The sequence below is a fragment of the Calypte anna genome, chromosome 23, assembly GCF_003957555.1.
Source record: "Calypte anna isolate BGI_N300 chromosome 23, bCalAnn1_v1.p, whole genome shotgun sequence".
Classification (NCBI taxonomy): Eukaryota; Metazoa; Chordata; class Aves; order Apodiformes; family Trochilidae; genus Calypte; species Calypte anna.
In genome coordinates this window covers 194,547-221,009 of record NC_044268.1, presented here as the reverse complement: position 1 = coordinate 221,009, position 26,463 = coordinate 194,547, and the positions used below count along the sequence as shown (strand labels likewise).

Here is a 26,463-nt window from a genome sequence, read left to right as displayed (position 1 = left end):
AGAGCCTTCTCCTGTGTCACCACCAAGTGACTTCTCTCTTCTTTGTGAAGAGGCTCAGAACAGAGCCTAACAAGGACTATTTTAATTTAAAAAAATAAATAAATAAAAAGAAAAAGAAAGAGAGATTATTTCCATGTGACATGAACCAGCCCAGGAAGATTGCTGTGCTTTCCTCTGGGGGCAGGCAGGGAGGGAGCAGCAGTTCCTAAAACTCCCTGGATTATTTTAAACTAGAGTTATATTTCACTTGAATGTTTTTATTACTATTTAAGGGGCAGGAGAAAGTAAGGGCAGTTACTATAAAAGGAGATGGGAGTGTAATTCTTCACTCCTGCTTTGGTTTTGCTCGGTGTGATTGCATTGGTAGAACAACCTCAGAATAACACACGTGTAATGAAATGCAGCCCTTGGAAAAAGCCCTTTCTCCTTCCTCCCTCTCTGGCTTCTCCTGACTTGCCCTTTCTCTGCTCATCAGCTCAGCAAACTTCATGTCAAGGCACCAGGGCTGAGCTCTGCCCTGAGGTGGCCAAATCCAACTCCCTTTGTGCTGGCCCAGGGCTGGCTGCAGCATTTCCCTCGGTGGCAAATGCCAAGAATTCCCGGGATGGAGCTGCCTTCACATCCCCCTCACTTCTGACCTTGCTCTCTGTCCCTTGAATCTGTCCCTTGTGTGACTGGGCCAGAAAAACCAGAGACCACCCAGGCCAAGGCTGTGGGAGCCATGCAGGGCGGGCTGGGAGCCATCCCACAGCCCAGAGATGTCCAAGCCTGAAACCAGAGGCAGGGACTGGATCACAGCTCTGGTGAGGGAACACATTCCTTTTCCAAGCAAGAAGTCTGCACAGATCCCCCTGCAGCTGGGAGAACTGGGTGGTTTGGAATAATATTTGTTCTGAACTCAGTTCCTTTGGGAGTTGGCAAACAAACCAGCACTGGCTGCTGTGTCCAGCAAACCCCATCATTACAGAGGCATTTCCCAGTGCTGGGAGGGCTCCTGCTGGGGAGCTGCTGACTTCAGCTCAGTGCCACGTGAGCTCGGCAGCAGGTCCTGCTTTATGGACCCGTTTCCAGATAATTCTGAAATGTGGTGGGGAGAAAATGAGATGCACTTCAGGCTGACACTTGGGTAGATAATCAGCCATGGTGACACAGCTGTGTCCCTTCACTGGGAGTGACAAATACTTAATGAGGGCCCTGGGGGTGCTGATCCTGGAGCAGAGGAGGCTGAGGGGAGACCTTGTGGCTCTCTGCAACCCCCTGAGAGGAGGTTGGAGCCAGGGGGGGTCGGGCTCTGCTCCCAAGGAACAAGGGATGGGACAAGAGGAACTTTGGGCACAACTCAAGTTGTGCCAGGGGAGGTTTAGGTTGGAGCTGGGGAAGAATTTCTGCCTGGAAAGGGTTGTCAGGGCCTGGCCCAGGCTGCCCAGGGCAGGGCTGGAGTCCCCATCATCCCTGGAGGGGTTTCAGAGAAACCCCTGGAGATGTGGGGATGAGGGACATGGGGTGGGGGTAGCATTGGCAGGGCTGGGGGAAGGGTTGGGCTTGGATGGTCTTCAAGGTCTTTTCCAACCAAAACAATTCTATGAACATTTAGTAGAAAGGCCCTGTTATTCCAAGTAAATAGAATTAGACTTTTTATCCAGAGGTGACAGTGACTTCTCACTGTGTGGCCTTGTCCTCTTCTGAAAGCCACCCTGCCCACTGCAGGCATCTGTGCTCCAGCAGCCTCAGCTCCATTTCATTTCCCTTCCTCCTCCTCCAGTAGTGTCAAAGCCAGGTCAGAGCCCAGGTGTCAAAGCAGCATCCAGCATCCTTCCAAAGCCAGGGACCAAGCACATCCCAGCAGCTCTGCCCCCATCACCTGGGTGCTTGGCACAGAGTTTGAGAAACTGGGATTTTGTAAATCCCTCCCGAGAGCGTGGTTGGGTTGAGCTGCAGTGACATCCAGTGGCTGCTCCCGATGGACCTCTCCAGGCTGAGCTGCCATTCCTGCAGGATCACTGCACATCTGGAGAGGGGAAGGCAGATTTTTTCCCAATGCAGAGCAGAGTAGCAGGTGAGCCAGCAGTGGTCTGCTTGGGAGCTTGGTATGGATCTCAGAAAACTTCTACTGGCCCCTAAAGTGGAAGGGAGATGCTGTTGTTTTACCTGCAGATGTATTTCAGATCCTTTAGGTTTTGTTTTTTGCATACTCCTCACTCTTTACAAGCTCTTATCAACTAAATGTCCCTGTGCAAGGCCTTCCACGGCCAGGCAGCAAAAACCTCTGCCAAAAAGAACCATCTCCATCATAGCTAGAATGTATTAAAATAGAGGACAATCCACAGTGGTTCTTTCAACCCTGTTGTTTGCTTTATAATAAGAGTCCTGTTGCTGTTTAACTGTCCATAACCTAGGCAGGAAGAGACCCAACACATAGAGGATGGGACCTGTCATCCCAGCAACTTTCTGCTGTACCTTGGCAGCTGCAGATGTTTTGTAGGCACCGTCACAACAGTCATGAAAAGCCACCAGAGGGGTGGTAGTGCTGCTGTTCTCCACGTCCAGGAAGAGCCTTTTGCATTCCTGGAGGAGGGCAGACACAGGGAACACAGCAGACACAGGGACCGATGACTGTGGGTGGTGACAACAATGGCTGGAACCAAAATTAGGGTAGAATGGGAGGTCCCAAGGGTGGGATGCACTGAGGTGATCAGGAGTGGAGCTGGCCCAGAGGGGAGGGCTGCAGATTTCAGAGCACGAGGTGATCAGATCTAGGAAATAGCCATACCCTCTGTCTGCTGTTCCCCTTACAACTTTTGAGCAGATTTGGCACAAAACTAATCCCTGCATGTGTGTTTCACACTCTGCTTTGTGTTTTCCCACCCCTTCAGGAACCAGTGAAGACCTATTCCAGGACTCTGAGGGGCGGGAGGGATCTGAGCCAATTGAGGAACACCAGTTTTCAGACCTAGAGGAATCTGACGATGATGATGACAATGAAGATGAGGAAGACGAGGAGGAAGAGGAGAGCCAAGATGAGCCACCTTTAAAGTTGCCAGAAGGCAAAAATACCACCCTCCTGATGCACTCTTCAGGTGGCTCTCCATCTTCTCAAGAGGAAGGCACTGACACAGCATTGTCCTTAGGACAAGAAACTCTTTCTAGCAGCCAAAAAGTAGGTGAAGGCCAACAGGCCTCTTCCTCGGGGCTGGAAACAAAGTGGTCAGCAGACAGCAGTGACATTGCTGTGTGCCACAGCTTCTTGAGTCTCCACAGACCAGCTTTGACCTCCACTGAAAAATTGGCCTCTGCTGAAAGAGAATCTGTCACAAGGCCACAAATGTCCTTAGTTAAGGACCTATCAGCCTCAAAAGACACCTCCCCAAGAAAAAGATGGTCCCCGAGCCAGGACTCTGGCAGAGGTGGTGGCAGCAGCAGACCAATGCTAGCGAGGAAGCACCTATTAACCAAAAATGAAACTTCACCCAAACGGTTTTCTCCAACTGGAGAACTGTCTCCTCTGAGGTGTCTGTCTCCAGGGAGAGGGTTATCTCCCTGCCAGCGTGTCTCTCCCAGGAGGGAGGCATCTCCTCTGAGATGTGTGTCACCGAGGCTCGAGCTGTCGCCCAGCAGGCATCTTTCCCCCAGAGGAGAGCTGTCCCCAAGAACATACCTTCCACAGGAAGGAGAAGCCTCCCCTGTGAGGCACTCGTCACCAAACAGAGAGATGTCATCAGTCAGATTTTTGTCGCTGAAGAAGGTTTTGTCTCCAGGCTGCTCAGAGTCACCGAGGTATCCATCCCCTGGGAAAGAGGACTTGCCTGGCTCTAGCAAATCAGCAGCAGATGACAAAGTTCAAAGCTCATATCAAGCCCAGCATGGGATATTATCTTCGATGCCCCTACCTCACAGGTTCTTTGGCAAAAATGTCCAGCTCTACGAGTCCAAGCTGGTAAGTTCAAAGCCCTCTTACCTTCTGGTCTCTGCAGTATGTTTGCTGATACATTTTTTTAGTGAGGGTTGCAATGGAGAAGGGAACAGTGACTCTGAGTGTGACCAATGTCACAGGTAACCCAGGGAAAAGTGCCAGCGGACAGCAATGGGTTTTCCACCCATTTTGGTCCTGCCCATCTCAGTGAGGAAAAATAAAAAAGTAGTTGGCCCTTCTCCAAGGGATTATTTACTTGTCACCCAACTGGTCTCCTGCTGAGACCAGCAGTCAGGGTGACCCCTTAATAATGACTGGTTTTCTCTAAGAGCCTCTTTTAATTTTTTTCCCTGGGAATTTCATGCCCATTTCTGAGATTTCACCAGCTGGGGTGAAGCTGTGACCAGTTCCACTGGTCAGGGACCTGACCCAGAGCTGAAGTAGCCATTGTACTGCTGACTCCTCTGTTAGATTAACTGCTGAGAAATGTTTGTTTGGACATCTCTGATTTCATCTCGCTTCTCTCTTCAGCACAGAGAGGTGTTCCCCACTGGGTCCAGAAAAATATTTAATCTCTCTGCTGGACATATCAAATCCTATGGGTAAAGGAAAATTGCTTGTTCCTCCCACTGCTGCAGGCAAATTAGACGTCGGGTTTGGTGGAACATTTCCCATGTCTGCTGAAGTGCCTGGCTCTCCTGTAATTTGTGCTGATGAACATGAGATTCAGTTGCTGGAGTTGCTCTGCTGTGAAACTGGTGTGAGGAGAGACTCGAGCCCTTAGGGACTGCACTGGAAAGAGAGAGGCCTTTATACAACCCCTGGAGAATCTGTCATGGCAGATGCTGACCCAGATCTTCTCCAGAAAAAGCCACGCTGCCCAGTGTGCGTTTCATCCACGTCTCTGATAACGTCTTCTGGTGCCACCCTCCTTCTTCTTTCCACTGTCTGTCTTCCCTTCTCAGAGGCTATCCTTTGGTTTAGGTCCAAACTTGTGCTTACTTTAATGCTTTTTTCCTCTCCTGTCTATTAACATCTTGGGGTGCATCTCACCCAGATCCTTCAACTCTAGAGCATCTCTGTCAGGAAACTGCCCACTTCCCATAGAAAATCCCCCAAGCTCCCTTGTCCACTGAAGAAGACAATATCATACACCTCTCCTTACCTGCCCATTCACCAACTTCTGCTCTCCTTTTCTGCACCCAAAGTCACCACTGTTGCTCTTCTCATGTGCTTTCAAAACAGTGATCATGACCTGAGCAGGAAACGTTCAATTTATCAGCAAGATGGACAGCTGGGCTTTCATTGCAAAATTACATTTCTGGTAAGGTTACAGGAGATAGGAAGGTCAGAGGTGGATTTATCCAATCCCAAACAGAGCTCTGTGCTCAAAACTGATACCCCTGCTGCTGCTTAGGAGCCTGGCAATGATCTTAGTTTGGCTTCAGCTTTGACCATGACCATTCCTCTTCCCTCTAGCTCTTGCAGGGGGAAGTGTCTCCTGGTGGCTATTGCACCATGGAGATGATTTGTTTGGGGGTTTCCCAGCATCCCTGTAGTGATTCTGCCAAGACTTCAAGTGGATAAGTGAGCTTCAGCAAATGTTTTGCCTTGTAACTGCTGACCATGTGTACACTGTCTTCAATGGCTCTTGCTTTCTCTTTCTTATGTTCCCTTTTTCCTCTCTCTCCTACTCATAGAGATCCACCTCTCAGGGGCAGGCAATTCTCCATAACCCTGCAAAGAAATATGTCCCCTAGTGAATCCTCCAATTTTATATCTAACCCATCCTGATGGAAAGTTGATTTCAGTTTCTGTTGCTTCCTCTTCTTGGGAGTCCTGCTTAGGGATTTAGTTATAATCTCATCACTAATTAATCCATTTCTGTTTAGCCACATATCTCTCCATGATGTACATTAGGAAACTATGTGAAGCACCAAGAGAGAAAGAGGAAAAGGTAAAATGGTAGGGTCTTAACCCTTGATTTCTACAGGCCACACCATGAGGGTGGTGGTGGGGACCACACTGATGGGTGTGCTGTGTGTCCAAGGGGAGTTCTCTCTCACTCATTCCAAAACGTCCTTGCGATTGGCAGCTGTAAGGATGTGATCCTGCTTTAACAAAATAGAGGAAAAATAAAAAACATCATTCTGGGCTCTCAGAAATCCTGTGTAAAAAAGGGGATCCAGTGCAGCTTGGGTGGCAGGAAACACTGGTATCCTCTGCCAGGCTTTCAGAGGTAACTCTGATCATTGCACAAGGGCTGATGGTTTCAAACTAAAAGAGGGGAAATTCAGACTAGATAGAAGGAATTTTTTTTTTTTTTTTTTACAATGAGGATTCTGGGACTCTGGAACAAGTTGCCCAGAGAGGTGGTAGATGCCTCATCCCTGGAAGTGTTCAATGCCAAGTTGAAAGGGGCTCTGAGCAACCTGGTCTAGTGGAAGGTGTCCCTGCTTGCTTCAGCAGGGTTGAACTAAATGACCTTTAGAGGTCCCTTCCAACCTAAACCATTCTGTGGTTCTATAACGATCCCAGCTTGAACCAAAGCCCTGGATCTGTGCCCCCAACAGACCATGGGTGTATTTGTACCCAGAAGGCAAACATGGTGGGTTGTGTTCCTCCCTACCTTAAAGGTTTGGGGGTCCAAATCTTCCCTGGTTGATCCCTCAAATTAGAATAAAATACTAGCAAACCCAATCCTTATAGTGAGCACTCCTGGTGCTGGTGCTGTACCTTGTCCATTGAACTGTTTCTTTTCCCTCTCTGGTACAGAAGATCGAACCCCGGAGCCCAACGTGCTCACCTGGCATCACGCAGCCCATCTGCTCCAGACCCTTGCAGGCACCTCATGAAATACATCTCCACACTCCCAGCCGAGGAGAGGAAAATGTCTTCAGCCACCTCCCGTTGCACTCACAGCAGCTCACGAGGACCCCGTACCCAATGATTCCCATTGGGGGCATCCAGATGGTCCAGGCAAGGCCCAGCACCCATCCCAGCTTGGTGCCCAGCTCAGTTGTATCCCTACAGACTGAATTCTTTGCCTCTGGTGGCAGTGGCTTCGTGGAGCTGAGCCGTGCTCCCGAGAGGGATGAGGAACCACAAGTCCCCCCGGAGCCATCCTCAGCATCCGTCTCCCCGGTCGCAAAGGTTTCTAAATACACACTGTCCCCAGAGCTTCCGAGCAGTGCTCACCTAGAAGACAAAACGAGGACTAGTGAGCTTCAGCAAAAGGCAGACCAGGAGGAATACAGGGTAAAATTGGTGGCTGAGCCCAGCTGCGGGGAGCAGGAGGGCTGCTCAGCATCCCCAGCCAGCCCCAGCACAACCCAGGAGCGCTCCCCGGAGCCTTCGGCAAGAAGCGGGGAAGAACCCTCGAAAAAAGCGGGCAAGAAGCAATCCGGCAGCTCCAGCACTTCTTCTGAATCACCCTGCACTTTCATCTCAGATCTCCCCTCCCAGCCGCTGGACCGGAGCTGCAGCACCGGCTGCCTCTCGGAGCCCTCCCCCAACCTCCCGCACTCCCAACCCATCCCTGCCAGGAGGAGAAACCTCTCCGGAGAGCCCGGCTGCCCGGGGCAAACCTCCAGGAAGAGCAGTCCACACCTAGAGCACACAGATTTAGGTCAAACTCAGAAGAAGGTGGATGAAAACACGGGAAGTACTTAAAGCCTCCACCATCTGGTCCACCTTCAGGCTTCCTCTGTAAAATCAGCAGACATTTTCAACACTATTCCCTTTGCTATAATCATCGCTGTAAGAAGCACTCCAGTGAATGACCAAACCCATGGAAGATTCCTGGTTTTCTTTGTCCCAGTCTGGTATTATCTCCACATGTATGCAGTTACTTGTGCCTTTTTCTATACCTTTTGTTGCTTGAAATGTACAAAAATGTTTGAGGCTGTGAATATTTTTTTAGAGTTTTTTGGAAAGGGGGTTTGTTAGACCTTGTTTTTTTTTGTTTTTTTGTTTTGTTTTTTTTGCCATTCAGGTGGACGTTATTGTGGGCCTGAGAGATGCAGAAAGGAAAGGGTTGAGCATTTTAAGAGGAAGAAGATGCACTGAAAACAAAACGAAACAGAAAAACTTCTTTTTATATTGATTAAATGATTAAAAAAAAAAAAAGGAAAAAAAAAAAAAAAAAAAGAAAGAAACCAAACCCTTGCTCCTGTGTACAGAAGTTTATCATTTGTATTTATTACATGCTTTATTTAATTCTCGCAAAGTGCTCGTTTTTGGTTTTTTTTTCCTTCGCATCCCTCTGTTTATGGTTGTGCTTTAAACACTTGAGACTGCTTTACATTTGAACAAAATGTGTTTACCCTGAACTTGTAAATGAAACTAGCACTTCCTTGAGGAGGGGGAGATTCGTTCCCAGGGAGAGAAATTATCACTCAAGAGAGAAAAACGCAGCCTGAGTATCCCTCCCTCCTGCAGAACCCGTCAAAGCACTTTTGTAAAAAAGGACAGGAAAAAAAAAAAAAACAAAAACCAACAAAAAAAGGTTCTCCTTCAAAGATTTAACCGCAAGAACATAGGAATGTATCGAATGTAGAGCCGGGCCAGCACTGGTGTCTCTCGCTGGACGAGCCTCCTGCTTGCTTTAACCCCTTCCCTTCCATCCCGCATCGCCCCGGCAGAGCCGTGCCTGTGCCTGAGCACCCCTTTACCTGGGGTCTGGAAGCCCTCTGTAACCACCCTCCCTTGGGGTAGCAGTGGAAGTAAACTCAGCCTCACCACCATTTAATCTCGGTTTTGGGTTTTTTTGGGGGTTTTTTTGGTTTTTTTTTTCCTCCGGCCAAACTCCCTCCATCCCACTCCCCCTCTCCCCTCCCCGCAGGGTTTTGGCTGCTTTGGCCTCGGGGATGCAGGAGCGGCTCCTGGTCTGTTCCTTTGCACACCTCCAGCTCTGTAACTCACCACTAACTCTGTGTCTTGTTTTTTTAGTTTATTTATTTATTTAAGCAGAACAGAAATGGCAGAAGTAGTCCTGGTTGTGCAGGTGGGCCCTTTGTTGGGATCTTGGAAGAAAAAAACAAAAAAAACCCCCAAAACCCCAACCAACATTATGATGCTGAGTGCTTGATGGTTGCAAATCGACTTGGTACACGTGGACAGGAACTTTTTCCAGAGCAAAATTAAAACTCTGACCACCCGTAGCAGAGCAGTGGCCTCTACTGCCAATAGAGACAACACCAAAACCAGAGAGACCTGATGGAGCCATCAACACAGGTTTTAAAATAAAAATGTTGGATACATGTTTGCCCTAGCAGACAGCAGGCTCTTGACTGCTTCAGAGGGTTTTCTGGTCTATGGAATCTGGACAAACCTCTTCTTTCTTTTTTTTTTTTTTTTTTTTTTTTAATTTTTTTTTTATAATTTAAAATAATAATAATAATAATAATAATTAACCAGTGGACCAGTTCTTGCTTCTTTCAGAGCTGTTCCAGTGTATCGGGTACGTAATACACTTTTTTTTAAAAAAAACAAAACAAAACAAAACTAAAAATAAATTTAAAAAAAAAAAGAAAAAAGAAAAAAAAAGAAAAAGAAATCAAATAAAACCTTGAATGACAACATATTTCCTTATTTCCTTGCCAGATGTGATGAGCTATGAACTGTTCCCCTTTCATGGGCAAATAATATAAATTTTTTAATAATCCTCTGTGATTTTTATTTTTATTTTTTATTTTCTTGTAAAGGCAATTAAGTACAAAAGAAGATATCCTGGAAATAACATTAAGGCTGTGACACTGACCAAAACAACATCCAGAACCCATTTATACCTTAATTAGCACTTTTATCAAGTTTCCCTTTTTCCCTTCTCCTTGGCCCCAAGCCTGGGAGCTGGTCCTGCTTCCAAAGCCAACCAGCTCCGTGGCAGGAGCAGGGACTGGGAATTCAGTTCAGCTCAGCAACCTCCTTCAGTGAAAGTCTTGAAGCACCAACTTGAATTCTCCCCAGGATTTAAGCTTCTGCTTAAACCCAAGGTGACTCTGGTGGGTGTGAGCATCCCTGGAAACCATCCTCCAAGTCTAGCCACAGGTTTGACTTTCCTGGCTTCTGCCACGATTTTTCTCTTCACCCTGGTCACGCTCTTAACATTATTCCAAGGTAGCTTTTTGTATTTAATTTTATATATATATATATATATATATTTATATATATATTAACTGTACATAAAAACGATGCAGCAGTTGTGCACTCAGCGTCCTGGTTTTCTTAGGTGCATATCACGTGAGCTTTGGGCTAGATCAAATTTGCTCAGCTTCATAACAAGATTTCAGTCTTTGACTTGTTGATACTTTGCATGGGGCATTCTGGGGTTGGTTTTCTTTTCTCCTTCTGTCATTTCTGGACAGAGGGGAAAAAAAAAAAACCCAAAACCAATAAGCCAAACAAACCCCAGAACTCATTAAGTTGGTTTCATGATTTTCTTACTGCTGTCTATTTTTTTTCTATTGTTATTATTATTATTTAAAGCTTTTCCAGCAGCTGAAGATGAGTTGAACCTTTCTGCACCCCTTCTGCAGAGCACCCGGGGCTGGCAGCGGGGTGGGGGACCAGACAAATGTTGTCACCTGTGGCCAAGAACACACAGGGAGAGTGTTGGGGCAGGGGCTGTGCTCCCCACCCCCAGCAGCCACGGAACGGGTGGGTGCAGGGACAGCTGAAAACTCAGGAGATGGGCAAAATAAACCCCCCACCCCCACCCCCCCCAGGGCTGGACCCAGCTCAGCGGCTGCGGGTCCGGTTCAGGAGGCTCTGGCTGGGGTGCAATGGTGCTTGGTGCTGTCATGGGCACAACGTGGCCTAGCCCATAGGCAAAAAGGATCACAAAATAATAATAATAATAATAATAAATCTATTAAAGGGCTAATTATCATGGTGACAGCTCAGAGCTCTGCGGGAAGGGTGTCCTCCTCCACGCCAGCACCAGCATCTCCCTCGGTGTCCCCACGGGGGGAAAGTCCCTACTGAGGAACCACAGCATCACCTCCCGTGGAGCCTGGAACCCCTTGGCCGAGGAGCAGAGGGACACAGCTCTGCTGAGGAACCACAGCATGATCTTCCATGGATCCTGGAATCCTAAGGAGAAGCAGGACCCAGCTCCTGGAGCTGCCTGCGGTTTGTGGGGGGGCTGCAGGCACAGCCCCTTCCCTTCTGGAGCAGCCCTGGGCTTCTCTCTGTCACACGTAGTGGAACCTGGTTGTAGATGTCAGCTTTTTTTACTCCTCTGAGTGTCTGTCCTGTCTGCAGAGCTGGGGGGATAAATCCTGGGTTGCCTTCCCCAGGGGCTGCAGGGCTGGGAATGTTTGTGCCCGTGCAGATGCTCTGCAGAGCAGTTAGCAGTATTATTTACAGGAGAATGTATTAATAATGCAAATAAGCAAATTAAAAACCAAAGCCCAGCCTTTCCTTTCCGTCAGTGGGTGGAAATAGAATCCCCTGCTTTTCTTCTGGCAGAGCTTCTTAAATTTATAGTCCAGGAAGGCAGGTGGCCTCCAGGGACTGACTGCTCCTGGTTGTCATCTACCTGGTCCATCAGCCCAAGCCCTGCTCTGGTGTCCCCTCCCCTGGTGAGCTGTTTGTGGAGCTCCTGTAGACACAGCCACTCAATGGCAAATGATTCTGCAAGGGGGAGCTGGGCCATTGCTCTTCATTAACTCCTGAAAGCAGTCAGGTGCCAACCCTCATACTCAGAGCTAATTAAACACATGGACCTGGGCTTAAGCTCGAGCACCTCTGGAGTTTCAGTAACTTCTTTGTCCTAAGGATGAATCCAGCTTCTTGTACCAAGGTTCCAGAGCTTGCAGACCATGGGAGAAGAGGGGGCAGTTGGCTCCCCCATCACCCCGTGCCTTGAAGCAGACCTTTGGGCTCTAATTATTCACAGGTTGTTGGCTGGATACCCAGGAGCTGCAGCAGGAAAACTCTTAAAAATACTGATGGAGTAGCTGGGACTTTACAGCAGATGACTGGGAAATGTATTTCACCACCTGCTCCAAGGGCTGACACTTTCAGCCCTGCTCTCTATAAAGTTCTACCCCTTGGCCAGTGCTCAGGGGGGGCTGATCAAAGCCACCCTCCTGTCCCCAGCCCTCTCAAAGCCACCAGGGTTGCTGTGGCAGCTTGGTGGCTTTGCTGAGCCCCAGGGATGGAGGTGGCAGGAGATGCCAGCAGGGTGCTGGGTGCTGCTGACCCTCCATGTCAACACATCCACCACCTCCCCCCAGCACTTTTCTTTCATTCCTAGGAAAAAAAAAAATCTGCAAAAAGTTTTTGTTTTGGTTTTTTTTCCCCTCAAGCCAGTTTTCATTTTTACCTGGTTTTTGTTTGAATCCATGGAAACAGCACCTGAACAAGCAATATACTTGGTCATTAAAACTATTCCAATTTCCATGCAAAATCCTGGACAATTTGATCTAGCCCTTTTCTGCTGTTCTTTCTGATAGTTTTTTATTTGCTGACTTGGTTTCGTCATGTGATCTTTTTTTTTTTTTTTCTTCTTCTTTTGAAGATTTCCATCTCTTGCACAGTATTTACAAATAAAACCCTATTGTAAATTATTAAAAAAAAAAAAAAATTAAAAAAAAAAAGCTTTTAAAAAATCAGTCCTGATGGCCTAAAGCCAATCTGGTTTCATTACTGAGATATGATGGCACTTACGATCACTTTAGTAAATGTAATGTAAAAATAATAATAATAATAATTAATAATAATAATAATGTGTACGCAAATTTAATATACATGGTCTCATGTAAGATAAATATTTGCCTTTTTTTCTAAAAGGTGTATGTATCCTGTAAGTGGAATAGTCTGTAGAAAGTTTCTATATGTTCTTAAAATGGCAATACATTCCAAAAAAAGGTACTGTAAATATGTACAGAGTACAATGTAATTTGGTAGTTTTTGCCTGTAATTTTATTTTAATTCCAGTTTCTACACTTGCATCTTGCAATGTCTGTATGGTTATATCAGTGCAAAAAAAAAAAAAAAAAAAAAAAAAAAAAGGAAAAAGCACAGTCTGATATAAAAAATGAAAAAAAAAAGATAAAAAAAACAGAAAAAAGGGAAAACAGTGAAACAAGAAAAAAAAAACCTACAAGAGTAAGAAAAAATACTCAGTATTTGATGTTTGTGACCCTTATTGTAAATGACATCTGTACTGTGAATGAGAAGTTTTTACAAGTATAATATTGCCTTTACTACAGCTCAGATTGTCTGCTCAGTCTGGGTGTATTTTTAAAAAAACAGCATGTTGGAATAAATTTTTAAAGTCCCAACATATTACAACTGGTATGACTGGCAGTCTTTCCTTTTCCTTGGATTTAGCCCAGGGCTGTAAAATGCCAGGGACAAACCTCAATCAAGGAGGGGTCAGCTCCAAACCCTCCCAAACCCCCACTGCCCAGAACCCCCCTTCCACGTCAAGTGCTGCCAGAACAGAAATGCCCCAAATATTTCAATTTTTTTTTTATATTTTTAAAAGTATTTATTTCCTCCTTGCAGCACAGCAGGGTGTGAAGTTCTGGGCCCAGTTCTATTTAATATCTGTATTGATGATTTAGATGAGGGGATTGAGTCCATCATCAGCAAATGTGCAGATGACACCAAGCTGGGGGGAGTGTGGATCAACTGGAAGGCAGGAGGGCTCTGCAGAGGGACCTGGACAGACTGGAGAGTTGGGATGATTCCAACAGGATGAGGTTCAACATTCCAAGTGCCGGGTCCTGCACTTTGGCCACAACAACCCCATGGGGAGCTCCAGGCTGGGCACAGAGTGGCAGAAAGGGACTGTAGAGAAATATTGTCAACCAGGTGCCTTGAGTTGCCAAAGAGTGGGTGTGAGTCCACCTGTGCCTGATCAGGACAGGCCCCTATTGGGCATGAGCAAGACCAGGGGGCCAATAAAGGTGGGACACACACCCCCAGAAGGCACCTCAGCTCACTCTGGTGCGAGGCATGGAGAGGTCAGCAGCTCGTCGAGCCTCTGGAGCAAGAAAGGCTTTTCCTGCTACACTTCTACTCTGGAAGTGCCCAGGGAAGTAGTGGATTCTCCGTGTCTGGAGATCTTTCCAAAGAGCCTGGATGTGGCACTGAGTGCCATGGGCTGGGAACTGCAGCAGGAGTGGATCAAGGGTTGGACTTGATGATCTCTGAGGTCCCTTCCACCCCAGCCCATTCTAGGATTCTGTGAAGGTGGGTGGTTGGCTGACCTCAGAGCCCAGCTGCAGGATGTGTCCCTGAGTTTGGTGTCAGAAGTGAATGGCTTTAAACTGGAAAAAGGGAGATTGAGATGAAATATTAGGAAGAAATTCTTCACTATGAGGGTGAGTGCTCCGTGACTGGGTTTCCCCAACCACAATCCTGGGCACCTCGTAAGGCTGAGAAAACTCCAGTGGTTACAGCATGTCCCCAGGGATGAGAAGGAAAGATTGGAAAACTTTGGGTGCTGGGTGCTATGCTTCACACCCCCCTGCTCCAGGAGCTTCATTGCTGTACCCACACAGATCTTCTTGGTGCTGTGGATCCAGCATTTTGGTTCCTGCACCCAAAGAGCCTCTGTGGGTGCTGGGTGAGCAGCTGGGCTCAGGGAAGGCTTCAGTGCCCTGGGAACACCTCCTGTTTCCAGCCCATCAGGGAGGTTTGGCTGGAGGCTGCAGGATGGGGAGGTTTGTTCCAGAGCTGCTGCCAGCCCCTCCGCTGTGTTCTTGAGCCACTGAGGGGAGGAATAATTTTTCCTTTATTTTAAACTAAAAAAAAATAATAATTGTTTCTCCAATGCTTAAAGCCAGAGGATCTTTAGAGGCAGCCAGAGCTATCATCTGGAGAGCACTGCAGCTCTGCTGAGCTCCCAAACCTGGAACCAATTTGGTTTACACCCATCTCCAGAGTGGCTCCCATTAATCAGGTGTCCCAAGAAATTCCTTTCCCCCCTGAAGAGTCTTTGTTTTCTAGACACAGACACCAGACATTTCCTCCACTGGGAAGCCAAACATAGTATCAAAATAGTAAGAATCCTTCAGCTGGTGTCAGAGACTATTTCCCTCTGGGGGAGGTGGGGACAGCACTGTAGGAAGTTCAGAGCAATACCTTGCTTTAGGAGACTGAATTTTTTTCTATCCTTCTGGAAAGATGAATTCCTATTAAAGCTAAACCTCTGGATGCTTTACAGGCATAAAACACCCTTGGAAATCTTCACTCCTCAACCTTTTATAGGCTGAAGACGGAGGCAAATTACCCAGCTGAGAGGTGGCTGTAGCTGCACTGTGTGCCCAGCACCAGGAAGAGTTGATGAGGAGAGGGGAGCTGGATGGGTGTAACCAAAAAAAAAAAAATCAGCACAAAGCTGCACCAAAAGGAGGAAGAAAAAGGTAAAGGACTGGGGATGAAGTAATGCTTCCAGGGAGCTGTGGTAGGGCTGGGTCACAGATGGGCTGGGGCCAGGAGCTGGTGCTCTATCCCACAAGGAGATGTTTTTGCTGGAAGGGTTGGCATGGCTGCCACGGGCTGATGCTTGTTGTTATGACAACAGGAGGAGGCTGCTGTGAGCAGAGCAGGGGAGGGAGGGAAGGGAAAGGGATGACAGTGGAGAAAGTCTTAACCAGAAAGGATTCAGGCAGAGGCACGAGTTAGCATTCCTGGTGTAGGTGTGGAGGACCAGGGATGTGGCATTAGGAGGGGTTGGGCTTTGCACCTTCTCCCATGGAATCACAGCATTATTTTGGCTTGAAAAGACCTTATCAAGTCCAATAGCTGATCCAGCACTGCCCGGGTCACCAATGCCCCATGTCCCTCATCCCCACATCTCCCGGGCTCTGAAACCCCTCCAGGGATGATGGGGACTCCAGCCCAGCCCTGGGCAGCCTCGGCCAGGCCCTGACAACCCTTTCCAGGGAGAAATTCTTCCCCAGCTCCAACCTAAACCTCCCCTGGCACAACTTGAGTTGTGCCAAAAGTTCCTCTTGTCCCATCCCTTGTTCCTTGGGAGCACAGGGGGAGGATGATTCCTGCCCTGCTCCTGCTGCCCACGCTGCTGCTGACACAAGCCAGGGGGCTGGTGGCCTTCTTGGCCACCTTGCTCATGACACCATAGAGGGAAATTGTGGCACCTGTGTGCTGGCCAAGGGGGATTAACAACCATGGGACATCCATGGCTCTGTCACTGCCTTCCTGTGAGACCTGGTCACAACCCCTAGGAATGGCTCTTTAGGAGATGATTTAGGGGTTAAGGTGGTGTAGGACTTGATGATCTTGAAGGTCCTTTCCAGCCACAATGATTCCATGGTTTTAGGATTTTGTGAGTGTGGCCCTGACATTTCCCAACAGAGCATAAGCACAATAATTTTCAAGACCAGAGTAGATAAAGACCAGAGTGACCTGGTCTGAGCTGATAGTTGGCCCTGCTCTCAACTTCAGCCCAATCTGAACTACCTTGTGGTCCTAAGTGTGTACCTCAATGTGTGACGAATGGGTAAAAGCCTTCCACGTGCTCAGAAACTATGGTGAAGGCAACACCAGCCAGATTTGGCTCCTGTTCCCCTGGGATTTGAGAGTCAGCCCCATCCTACAGCTCCTGCCCTCTCCAAGTGTCCAAAGGACACAACTAACTTACCTTAGGGCATATCTTTAACCAGGTAACCAGCAACCACTTTAAACCTCAAAAGAAAAAAGCCCAAGAGATGAATTAGCTTTATTCTTCCTTGGATTACAGATCAGCTCCAGGAAGGACATTGTTTTGGCAAGAGGGGGCTGTCAGTGAGAGCATGTTCTATGGATTCCTGACCTCAGAAGGTCCTTCCCCATGTTTGCTGCAAGCTGAAAGGCAGCTTAGGCCACAGAGATGCCCATTTGCTCCAGACCTATGGAACATTGTAGCTGGAAATGCATTTTAGCTGGAACATTTGGGTTAGGAGATGAAATCCTAAACTCCCAGAGAGAGCAAGGTTGGATTCATGGTCTGAACATTTGGTTAAACCTTTGGTCCTATAAGTGTGAGCACTGGGAATTCCCAGGCACTCACATGCCATCACTAGCTCCAGATTCTTCAGTCCTGCAATTTAGTTCACTTTCAGCTTTTTGCTCCTGGAATCAGGTTATTAACTGAGAATCCAAATTTACAAGTATAAAAATAGCTTTCTAAAGACTGTGGAAAAAGCTAGAAACTGTGACCTGATATTTCCTAGCATAAGGCAAATATGAAGAATGCAAAATGCATTATTCTTTTAACCTCTAACTTTGTAAACCTCAGTTAGGACTTCACCATACATGGTGCCAGCAGTGCCATGTCTGAAAACACTGAGATCCCATGGAGGAGAGCTCCAATTTTAAGATCTCTGTGACCCATCAAGATACAAATTCCTGACTCTGTGAATGTTTGGGTAGTTCTCTCCTGCTTTCTGAACTCCATCTTCAGAAACAAACCCCACATTTCCCAAACTCCCAGGCAGCACAAGGAGCTGGGGATTTAAATTCTTCTCTCCCAGCCTGACTCTGTGAATGTTTGGGTGGTTCTCTCCTGCTTTCTGAACTCCATCTTCAGAAACAAACCCCACAGTCCCTAAACTCCCAGGCAGCACAAGGAGCTGGGGCTTTAAATTCTTCTCTCCCAGCCCAGCAAACAGCCTGAGACTCACAGGCTGCTCACAGCAGAAAAAGTAAATGGCTATGGTTAACAACAACCCAATCTTCCTGGTGCTTTTATGTATCTGACTGGAGACCTAATAAGTGCTGAATTGGTGTGTGATTTAATGAGTCGAACTTCAAAGCTGCTGTTTCAACACCTAATTCACTCATCTGGCCTAATAACTGAAATGGGTGGCATTTTTTTCTTTTTTTTTTTTTTTATTTCCTTCTAGTGATTTATTATTTACTCAGTTGCTTTACAGATCCTAATTTAATAAGTGCAATAACCCAGGGGTACTGCTTCAGGAAGGAGGAGAAACTGTGAAATCCTACAGTCCCTCCAATGAAGTGCTGGGGTGGATACCAGAGGTCCCATTATAACATTTTCAGCCCTTTATGCCACTGTCAAGTAAGAGCAGTGGAGCACTGTGTATTGTCAGCCAGGCTCCACTTCCAAACGGTACCAGCAGCTGCTGGAACAGAAGGATGGCACCACTGGGTCTTTTCCTGCAGGTTTCTAGGATGCAGCCCTGGGAGGTGCTGAGCATCCAGGGGGACGGAGCCACAGAAGCTCTGAGGATGGCAGAGTTCATCCCATCCAGGCAGTGTGGATCATTGCTGGCCTTTCATCTCTCCACCTCCCAATCCAGGATTGTGCACGAGGGAGCAATGACCTTGTCCTAACCCAGATTCTTCCTGTGAGTTAAAATTATGGCCACAAAACCCACTCTGCTTTCCAGAAAAGCTGAGGCAAAAATACCAGAAGGTGATGGCTAGAGGTCTGGGGGACTTTTTTGGGGGGATGATGGGGACAGAAGTTTCTGGGGATGTCATATAATCAAGAATATGAGAAGGGGATGACCCTTGGATGATCCTTGAGGTCCCTTCCAACCTGACATTCTAGGATTCTATGATTCTGGGGACGTACAGGGTGTGATGTATGGAGCCTAAAGCACATTACTGTTCTTAACCTCCTTCTGCTCAGCAAGTGAGATAATTAAGAGGTTTTTCTTCCCTTGCATTGCACTGACAGCACTGCTGGGCTCTCAGGAATTGCCTCTTTGCTTTGTGGCTGGCTTCATCCCACCTGCAGCATCCTTTGGGTCATGCAGCTCACGGGGTCTCCTTGGATATTTCTCAGCTCTCTCAGTCGGGAGAAATCCAATCCAGTCTGTCTCCCTCTGATGCTCTTCAGGCACAATTTCTCTCCCCTGTTTCATTTGGGTACACGTGGAGCACAACCCACTGTGTCAGCAATAACCACCAAGCCTTCCCCTTCCACGTTTCTCCTTCCTGGCTTTCAAAGCACTTTTGCAGACATTAAAGCTCTGTTCCCCAGAACCCCAGAGGCTGTGGCTGAACCCAGCTTGCTCTGAACCCTTCCCACTGTTGCTGTGAAACCACCGAGAGCTCAGAGCAGCTGCTGGCCCTGCTCTCACCTTCAGCCAGCCCTTGGGCAGCATCACCTTAGCAATAAATTCCATTTTCCCACCAGCCGTGCACTTGGAACAGCTGAAATCAAACCAGTCACGGCCATCCCAGTGCCACCAGTGTCCATCCAGCTCCTTAAGTACTGGACATACTTGCCTTGGTTTCTGCAGAGCAGTGGTGATGGAGTTGGGACCATTGTCACCTCAAAAGCCAGCATGTCCCAGGGAGGTGCTTGAGTCACCATCTCTGGAGGTATTTAAGAAATGTGTAGCTGTGGCACTTCAGGGCACGCTCCAGGGACTGAGACTGTAGGAGTTTTGCTTGCTTGCTTGTTGCCTCTGCCTATGGTTGACTCAGTGAGCTCAGAGCTCCTTTCCAGCCCTGATAATTCTGTGTCCTGGGGCTGGCTGCTGCTGTCCCAGCCCCAAGGGATCCTGGAGGGCTCAGCAGGGATTGAAGCCTGCGTGGAGGTGGCTGCCTGTACCCTCCAGCCCCATCAGCGCTGCCTGTCTGATGGCTGGATGGGCTTGGAGTGGTGATAAGAGGGGATCAGATTGCTGACAGATGGTATTAAAATGAGCTTGCAGGAACCAAACATGAAAAGATGGGATTAGCACAGGGGTGGGTGCTGGTGCCAATTCCTCTCGGAGTGCAACCCTGCTCCTCACAGCCCCACATCAGGCAGGTGTGGTGGGTGAAGATTTCTCTTTAAGAGAAATTAATGTTTTGTTTTGTTTTGTTCTTTTTTTTCCTTCAGCCTCTTGTCTCTAATTAATTTGCCCGGGGAAGCTGTCAGTCAAGCCATGCAAGACTCAATCCTGCTGCCAAGCAGCCATTCAGTCAAATGAATGTTTTGTGCTCGTGATGCTTGTGAAGGAGCCAGAATCACCATCAGCCCCCACGGGGGTGGCAGGAGGAGCAGAGCTGTCTGGATGTGTCCCCACACCTCAGTGCTGGGGCTGGGAGAGGTGCCCATGAGGAAGAGCAGCATCACCCTGGGGAGGAAAAGACCCTCGTGGGTTCAGCTGCTCCCATGGACATCCCTGAGCCTGGCACACACAGAGCAAGGGGTGTGAGGCCAGATGGAAGAAAGGATTGGGTTTTGCTTGGTGTTCCTTTAGCCTAAGCCACGTCTTCACAGCACTCAGCAGAGTTCTCTAATGGGCTCTGCTTCTCCTGGCTGCCCTTGCCTGCAGCTCTGTGAGTTTGGAAGCCCCTAGCCCTGCTCCTCATTGTTAATTCTATTCCTCCATGAAAAACAAGACCTTTTTCAGCTCCCTTTAGCCCAAGCAGTGATCCCCGGCTGTGCTCAGCCTGGTCTTGCTCGGGATAAGTGCCCCACATGGGTCACCTCCCTGGGAAGGACAGGCTGGGAGCTGGTGGCCCAGGGGGGACAGGAGGAGGAACATTCTCCTTTTCCCTGGCTCTGTCCTACACAGCCCTGGTGTGAGCTACAGATCCAAGGGTCAGAGCAAGTTTTCCATTGTCCTTACACAAGGCTGTCGGGTGCTGGTCACGCTACAGAGGACACCCTGGGGATGCCACCCCCAGCACGCTGCCCCCTTCATTCCTGCCCTTCCCTTCCTTGCCCCGGGCCTCAGTTTCCCACCCACCAACCACAAACGCATCCTCCCTGGCTCCAGAGGGGGTAGCAGAGCCCCCAGGTGATTGATCCGGAGAGGTGGGGGGAAGAGAGCTTTGGGGTGCTCAGGACCAGGCTGGGGGTACAGCAGTCCCAGGGTTGCATCAGCTCTGCGGCAAGGAGCTGGCACTGGGCTCCGAGCTGGCGGGAGAGTGGATTATACACGGCCACGGAGTGCCACCTAGTGGGGTTTGGTTTTATCATCCCTATTGCCTTTTAGAAAGCTGCATTTCCTTTAAAAAAAAAATAAATAAATAAATACGGCGTTGTGCATAGGTTTGATGCATGTCTGAGAGAAGAAAACCAATTGGTGCAAATTCCCATCACACGTGTGTGTGTGTGTGTGTGTGTGAGTGTGTGTTTGTGAGAATGTTCCTTCAAAGAAATGCTGGAGAAGGGATGTAGGGAATGCACCTGCCAGGGATCAGCCCCCAGAGCAGAGATCTCTGATGCTCTTTGCATCTGAGTGACCACGGAATGAACTCACTTGTGCTGGGATTTTCTTGAAACAAAATGTCACAGAGCAGTGGGGAGAGGCTTCGTGTGCTGAAAAATCCCTGGGTTTGAAAAACATTTCTTTTTGTGGGTGAATAAGGAGGGGAAGCCATGGCAGCTCCAGCATCCTCATGCATTCAGTAGAAAGCAGGGAACAGTGGTCTCAGCACTGAATGCATATATAAGTATATGTATCCACACACATGTGATGCATATACACACATATATAGCACATAGAGACACCACCCAGAGGCTCAGACATGCATATACATAGTATTTTTTCTGATATTTAAAAAAATATATAGCAGAATAACTTCTACACTGAGTTATTCTGCCTGTTCTAGCAGTATGGTAGGTGGCTGTTGAGGGGGATCAGAGTTGGCAAAAAAGGTGTTCCTCCTTTCACCCCCTATTTGTGTAGATGGTCTGTTTGACTGAAGTCTTAAGAATCTGAAAAAAAAAAAATCAAAACCATGTATTGATACATATTGTCAAATTTATCCCCAAATTTATTTATTTATTTTAAATAAACAGCTAAAAGTGGGACTGTCAGAGTGGTGTTATGGATGCTCCCTTTTGTGGGCCCAGTGAGTCTCTCTGTCAGGGTGCCAGCCCTAGAGAACATTAATCCTATTTTACTCATCCTTTACTCAAATCACTACCTGACTTGTCTGAGGTAGAGCTGAGTAAAGCCCTGAGAAGTTGTCAGTGTAAAAGGGCAGATCCCCAGCTATCTCCCTGGCCTTATCTGCACACCCACCATCAGGATATCCCCAAAACCCCCTACATTTGTAGGATTACTGCACACTGAACACCTGTCTCCAGCTTTGGACCCAAGGTATGGACAAGGGCTGCCCCCAGTGTAGCTCGGTGAGGCTTTGGAGGGTTGATCCAGGTCAACCTGAGATGTGTTTTCTGTGGCATTTCTCTGTTGTGCCCCCAACCCAGGATGGCCCCGTGCATGGCAGAGAGAAAAAGGCTCCATTGAATCTCAGACCCAAGTGGATTCCCAAGTGGGATCCCTGGGCTTGGAAACATTCAGCTTGGTTGTTGTCTCTGTAGTTCTGGCTGCTAGGAACCTCTCTAACAACCTCAGCTTATTTGTAATTCATCCTCAGATAGTCCTGATGCCTGGAGGAACCTCGCTGTGAAAAGGCTCCGTGTTTATTCACTGGATCAGCCTGTTGCTCCACTCAGGCAATTCCTGATCATGTTTCTCTTGTAGGGGAAGAAAAGAGTGGTTGTTTAATTTATTCCAAGTGAGTTCACCTTCTCAATGAGGCTGATGATAACAACACCATGAAGCAGTGCAGAGCCACGTACTGCAGCTCTGAGTCACCTCTCATGCCCACTGCTTTGGGACATGCCAGCTGTGCTTCCAAAGGTCAGCACCTGAAGTTATCCTGCCTCTTCTTAAAATTACACCCAGTGGGATGCCACAATCAAGGGGAGAATATCCTGGCCGTTGAGGTTTCTTTTGGGATTAAAGGACTTGCTGGTGTACCCCATCCATGATGAGGCACGAGACATCTTCCTGGTCCACTGCTGTCTCTCCAGGAGAGTTGGGCTTGAGGGTAGGGTTTGCAGTTGAGGCTGGCTCAGGCTGTTGGGCACATGCCATAACTTGACACGCTGTTTATCTAAAACATATTCCAACTTGGACCAGTCTGTTCTCAAGAGGCCGTGGCTGCAGCCAACATGGAAGCAGGGAAGGGGCCCCTTTGGGAATTTGGCCCAAACAGAGTCGAAGCTGTTGGTGGGGATCCAAGAATTTTAATTGATTCTGCCAACACACACACACACCCTCAGCCCTCAAAGGGGCTCAGTGTTGGCCCACGTGCATGAAATCTTGCCCTGGGGGACTGATAATGTTGTGAACTGTTGGCATGCTCAGCACCCAGCACCAGGGTTTAGGTGGGACCATGGTGGAGGGACCCTGCTTGGCACCAGATGCCTGTGACTGCTCCCATCTAACGAGCAGAGCATCTGGGTGGGATCTGCAGAGAATGGCCATGGTGGGGATGCTGTTGGCTTTGCCTCTGTGGGAGTGGTGGCCCAGAGCCACGGGCCAACTGCCTGGGGAAAGCTGTTCCCAGACCTACAGAAGATGAAATCACCAGATGTGGCTAATCAACATCCCTGGCTCTTTTACACCAGCATCCTCAGGACCCTGTGAGTGCAAACAGGGACCTGGTACCCTGAGCTCAGCACGGAAACATTTTGTGGCCATTTCACAATGGCACAGATGGCCCAGAGAAGGATCAACCCTCAGGCTGCCTGGGACTCTCTTCCAATTGAGAAATGGGGCTCAGGTCCCAAGGCTCACTCTCTGTGATCAACTTCCTTGGCTCATCCCTGCTCTCACGGCTGCTGCTGCACTTGCTGCACCTCAAAAAGCCCAGAAGGAAAGGACCTTCACCCCAGGGATCTTGGTGGAGGGAATGAACCAGCTCAGAGGGCAGACAGGTATTGCTATCTGTGTGCAGTGGGCACCGTTGTACTGGGCAGGAATAATAAGAGCAGAATCTGAGCAGAGGATATTTTTCCCCAGTCTCCCCATCTCCCCTGAGAAAGCTGGTATCTGGTGAGCTTGATGGTGCTACCTGAACAGCACCATCTTGTCATCATCGTGTCATCTTGATGACACGACCCCGCCTCGTGTTTGTGACTCCCCCCTCCCCCCAAATTCTCTTTTTTGTGATGTGCTTCCCCCCCCCCCCCCCCCGTGAAAGATGTTTAATTTTGTATTATTAATTATTAATTATTTTGTCATCTTGATTCTGGTGCCAGTCCAGAATGCAGAGAAATGAAAAAGAGTGCAGAAATTCACCCAAACCTCAGATTGATAGGCTTTTGCGGGGGGGGGGGGGCACAAGAAGAAGTCTCACTGCTTTCCTCCAGGCCACTTTTGCCAGTCCACCCCCTGCAAGGGGAAACAGCTTGGAAACTGTCCAGCTTCCCATGGAGGATGAGCTGGAGCTCAGCTCCCTGTCCAGAGGCTGTGATGCCCCCAAGTACCAACACTCCAGGTAGCTCCCAGCTCCATCCTGTAGCTCCAGCCCGGTGAAGCTCTGTGGTGTTGCAGCTTCTTCTGGCTCTCCTTACATCACCACGACAGAGCAAGCAAACAAAATGCATGTAATCAAGAGAGGTGAACGTGACAGGAGTGATAACTCACATGCCACTCTGCTTGCTCACCCTGGAGTAAGGCAGGCAGAAGCTATATATAGAAGTGAGATTGCTAATAACTGGCACGGGAAAGCCTGCAGTGTCTCCATTCATTTACACCTCCCACAAAGAAGACAAAGAAAGCCTCTTTGAAGGACTGCCAACTTGTTGCCATCTGAGTCAGTCACTCTCAGCCACAGCCTCCAGTGCAGCCTTCACTACCCCATCTCATGCACGTTGAACAAATCCCTTACTCCATCCAGGGAAACTGCTGAACCAAGGTCATGCTACAGCTTCAAACCCAGCATCTGACACCTCCATCCTTCCAACCTGGCATCAAGACCCCCAGGTTGTCTGGCTCTAGCAGAAGCTGGCATGGAGAAGATAATTTACCTTTGGTTTTGGAGATCCCTTTGCTTGTCAGACTCCACAGGCTCCTTGGCAAAGGTGACCAGCAGTGAGATAACCCCAGCAACAAGCTGCACGTTAACTAAATGCTGAAAAGTGCTACTGATGTCAGAAAAGGGGATGTGTGACCATGACAGAGTGGGACAGGTTGGTCTTTCATTTCCCTTCCAACCCAAACCATTCTATGATTCTATGATAACAGCTTCCTGCAGTTGATTGGTAGTGAAGGAATGTTTGAGACTGATTTAACAAAAATAGACCCATTCGAGTTCTACACAAACTGTGTTCCCCATGGGGACTTCTGGAAACGTCAGTGCAGGGCTCAAGCTGGTTGTCATGTCATGTCATGTCATGTCATGTCATGTCATGTCATGTCATGTATGACAAAGCAGATGCAATTAAGATCTCCTGGAGTCTGTGATGGTTAATCTCCTCCAAGCAGAGATTGTTTTCCAACTCCTACATGGAAAGACAAGGCAAGATGATGCAGTCCAACCTCAAGACAAGTCGTGGTTTAACCTCCTGAAAGGCAGCTGCCCAGGCTAGCTGGAGTGGAGGACGTGGGTGCAGTGTGCTGTGTGAGTAGGAGGTTGAAGACTCTTCTGCTCTGCTGTTTTTCTCCATTGTCCATGGCTCCAAACCACCCCAAAGGATTCACTCTGGCTTCATTTGTGGATGCCAAGTGATGGCAAGCCAACTTTTCCCTACTGCAGTGTTCCAGGGAGACCTTGCCTCTCTCCACAAGCCCTGTGCCTTGTTTACAGACATGGCCATAACTTCTCTGAGGTGCTGATTTGGGGAATGAGGACGGTGCCAGCCCCTGTGCAGGTGAGAGGAGATGCTGAGTGTGATCGATTGAGGTGATGAGGGCAATGCTGGAGAGAAAGGAAGTGTTGACAGAGACAAAACTGAAATCTGTTCAGAGCCTCACAAAGGTGTGAGGCTGGAGCTACTCCAAGGAGCCATGGGAGAGGCCACTGGGTTGAATGTTGTTTTCTCTGACCCTTTGCCAATACATTTCCCAGATCGTGACAGATGATTTGGGTTCAGAGTTGCAACATGCACGTTTTCTCTCCTGTCTGGTCCCTCACACTTCCACACCTGACTGACCAGGTGGAGGAGAGCAGTGTGCCCATCAGGATCTTGGCAAGAAGGCTCCCTTGAGGAACAAAGTGTGACCACATTCCAGGGCACGGTGACTGTCCCAGCAGCAGGATGCAAATAGAAGCCAAGAAAACATTGGACAAGCATTTATGAGACTCCCAGTGGGTTTATGTCTCCTTTAGACATCTCCTGGGGACTGATATTTATCTTCATGAGATCTCTTCCGCCAAAGCTGCTGTTCTGAGCTTCTCATGACCTCAGGCATTAATGAGGCTTGGACTCATTAGATCAGCTTCCAAAGAATTCCCCACTAACTGGTGCAATGAGGTGAAGAGGAACAGTGTCTCAGGGCAGCCCAGAGGAATCCCTACCCCATGGTCTGCAATTCCAGTGGCGCAGGGAAGCCTCCAGATTATGCCCACGTGAGACAGGAATATCTGCAGGAAAATAGCTTTCACCTATTGATTGTTGGAAAGGGGAAATCTGACATTCCCAGAGAGGCTTCTCGTGCCATGGGAAGAGCACGAGCCCAGAGATGTTCTCCTCTCCATTCTGGAGTTACCAGCTCTGGGCTTCACCCACCTGAGCATGATTTTTGAAAATCAGGTGTCTGTGCCCACACAAGTCAACCTTTGCTTCAGTGGTGTGCAGGAGACATCTTCAGAGAGTGGAG

The 26,463-nt window shown here is 48.3% G+C and overlaps 1 protein-coding gene across 1 annotated transcript in view; it reads left to right on the top strand.

The window, feature by feature from the left end:
* Window positions 1–8,019, top strand: part of HIVEP3 (HIVEP zinc finger 3) — a 52,837-nt gene extending 44,818 nt beyond the window's left edge. Inside the window, exons 5-6 of the mRNA XM_030464446.1 lie at window positions 2,874–3,934; window positions 6,686–8,019. Coding sequence (XP_030320306.1) covers window positions 2,874–3,934; window positions 6,686–7,582 — 1,958 coding nt within the window. The 3' untranslated portion in view covers window positions 7,583–8,019. The remainder of the gene's footprint in view (window positions 1–2,873; window positions 3,935–6,685) is intronic.
* Window positions 8,020–26,463: the final 18,444 nt, after the last annotated feature.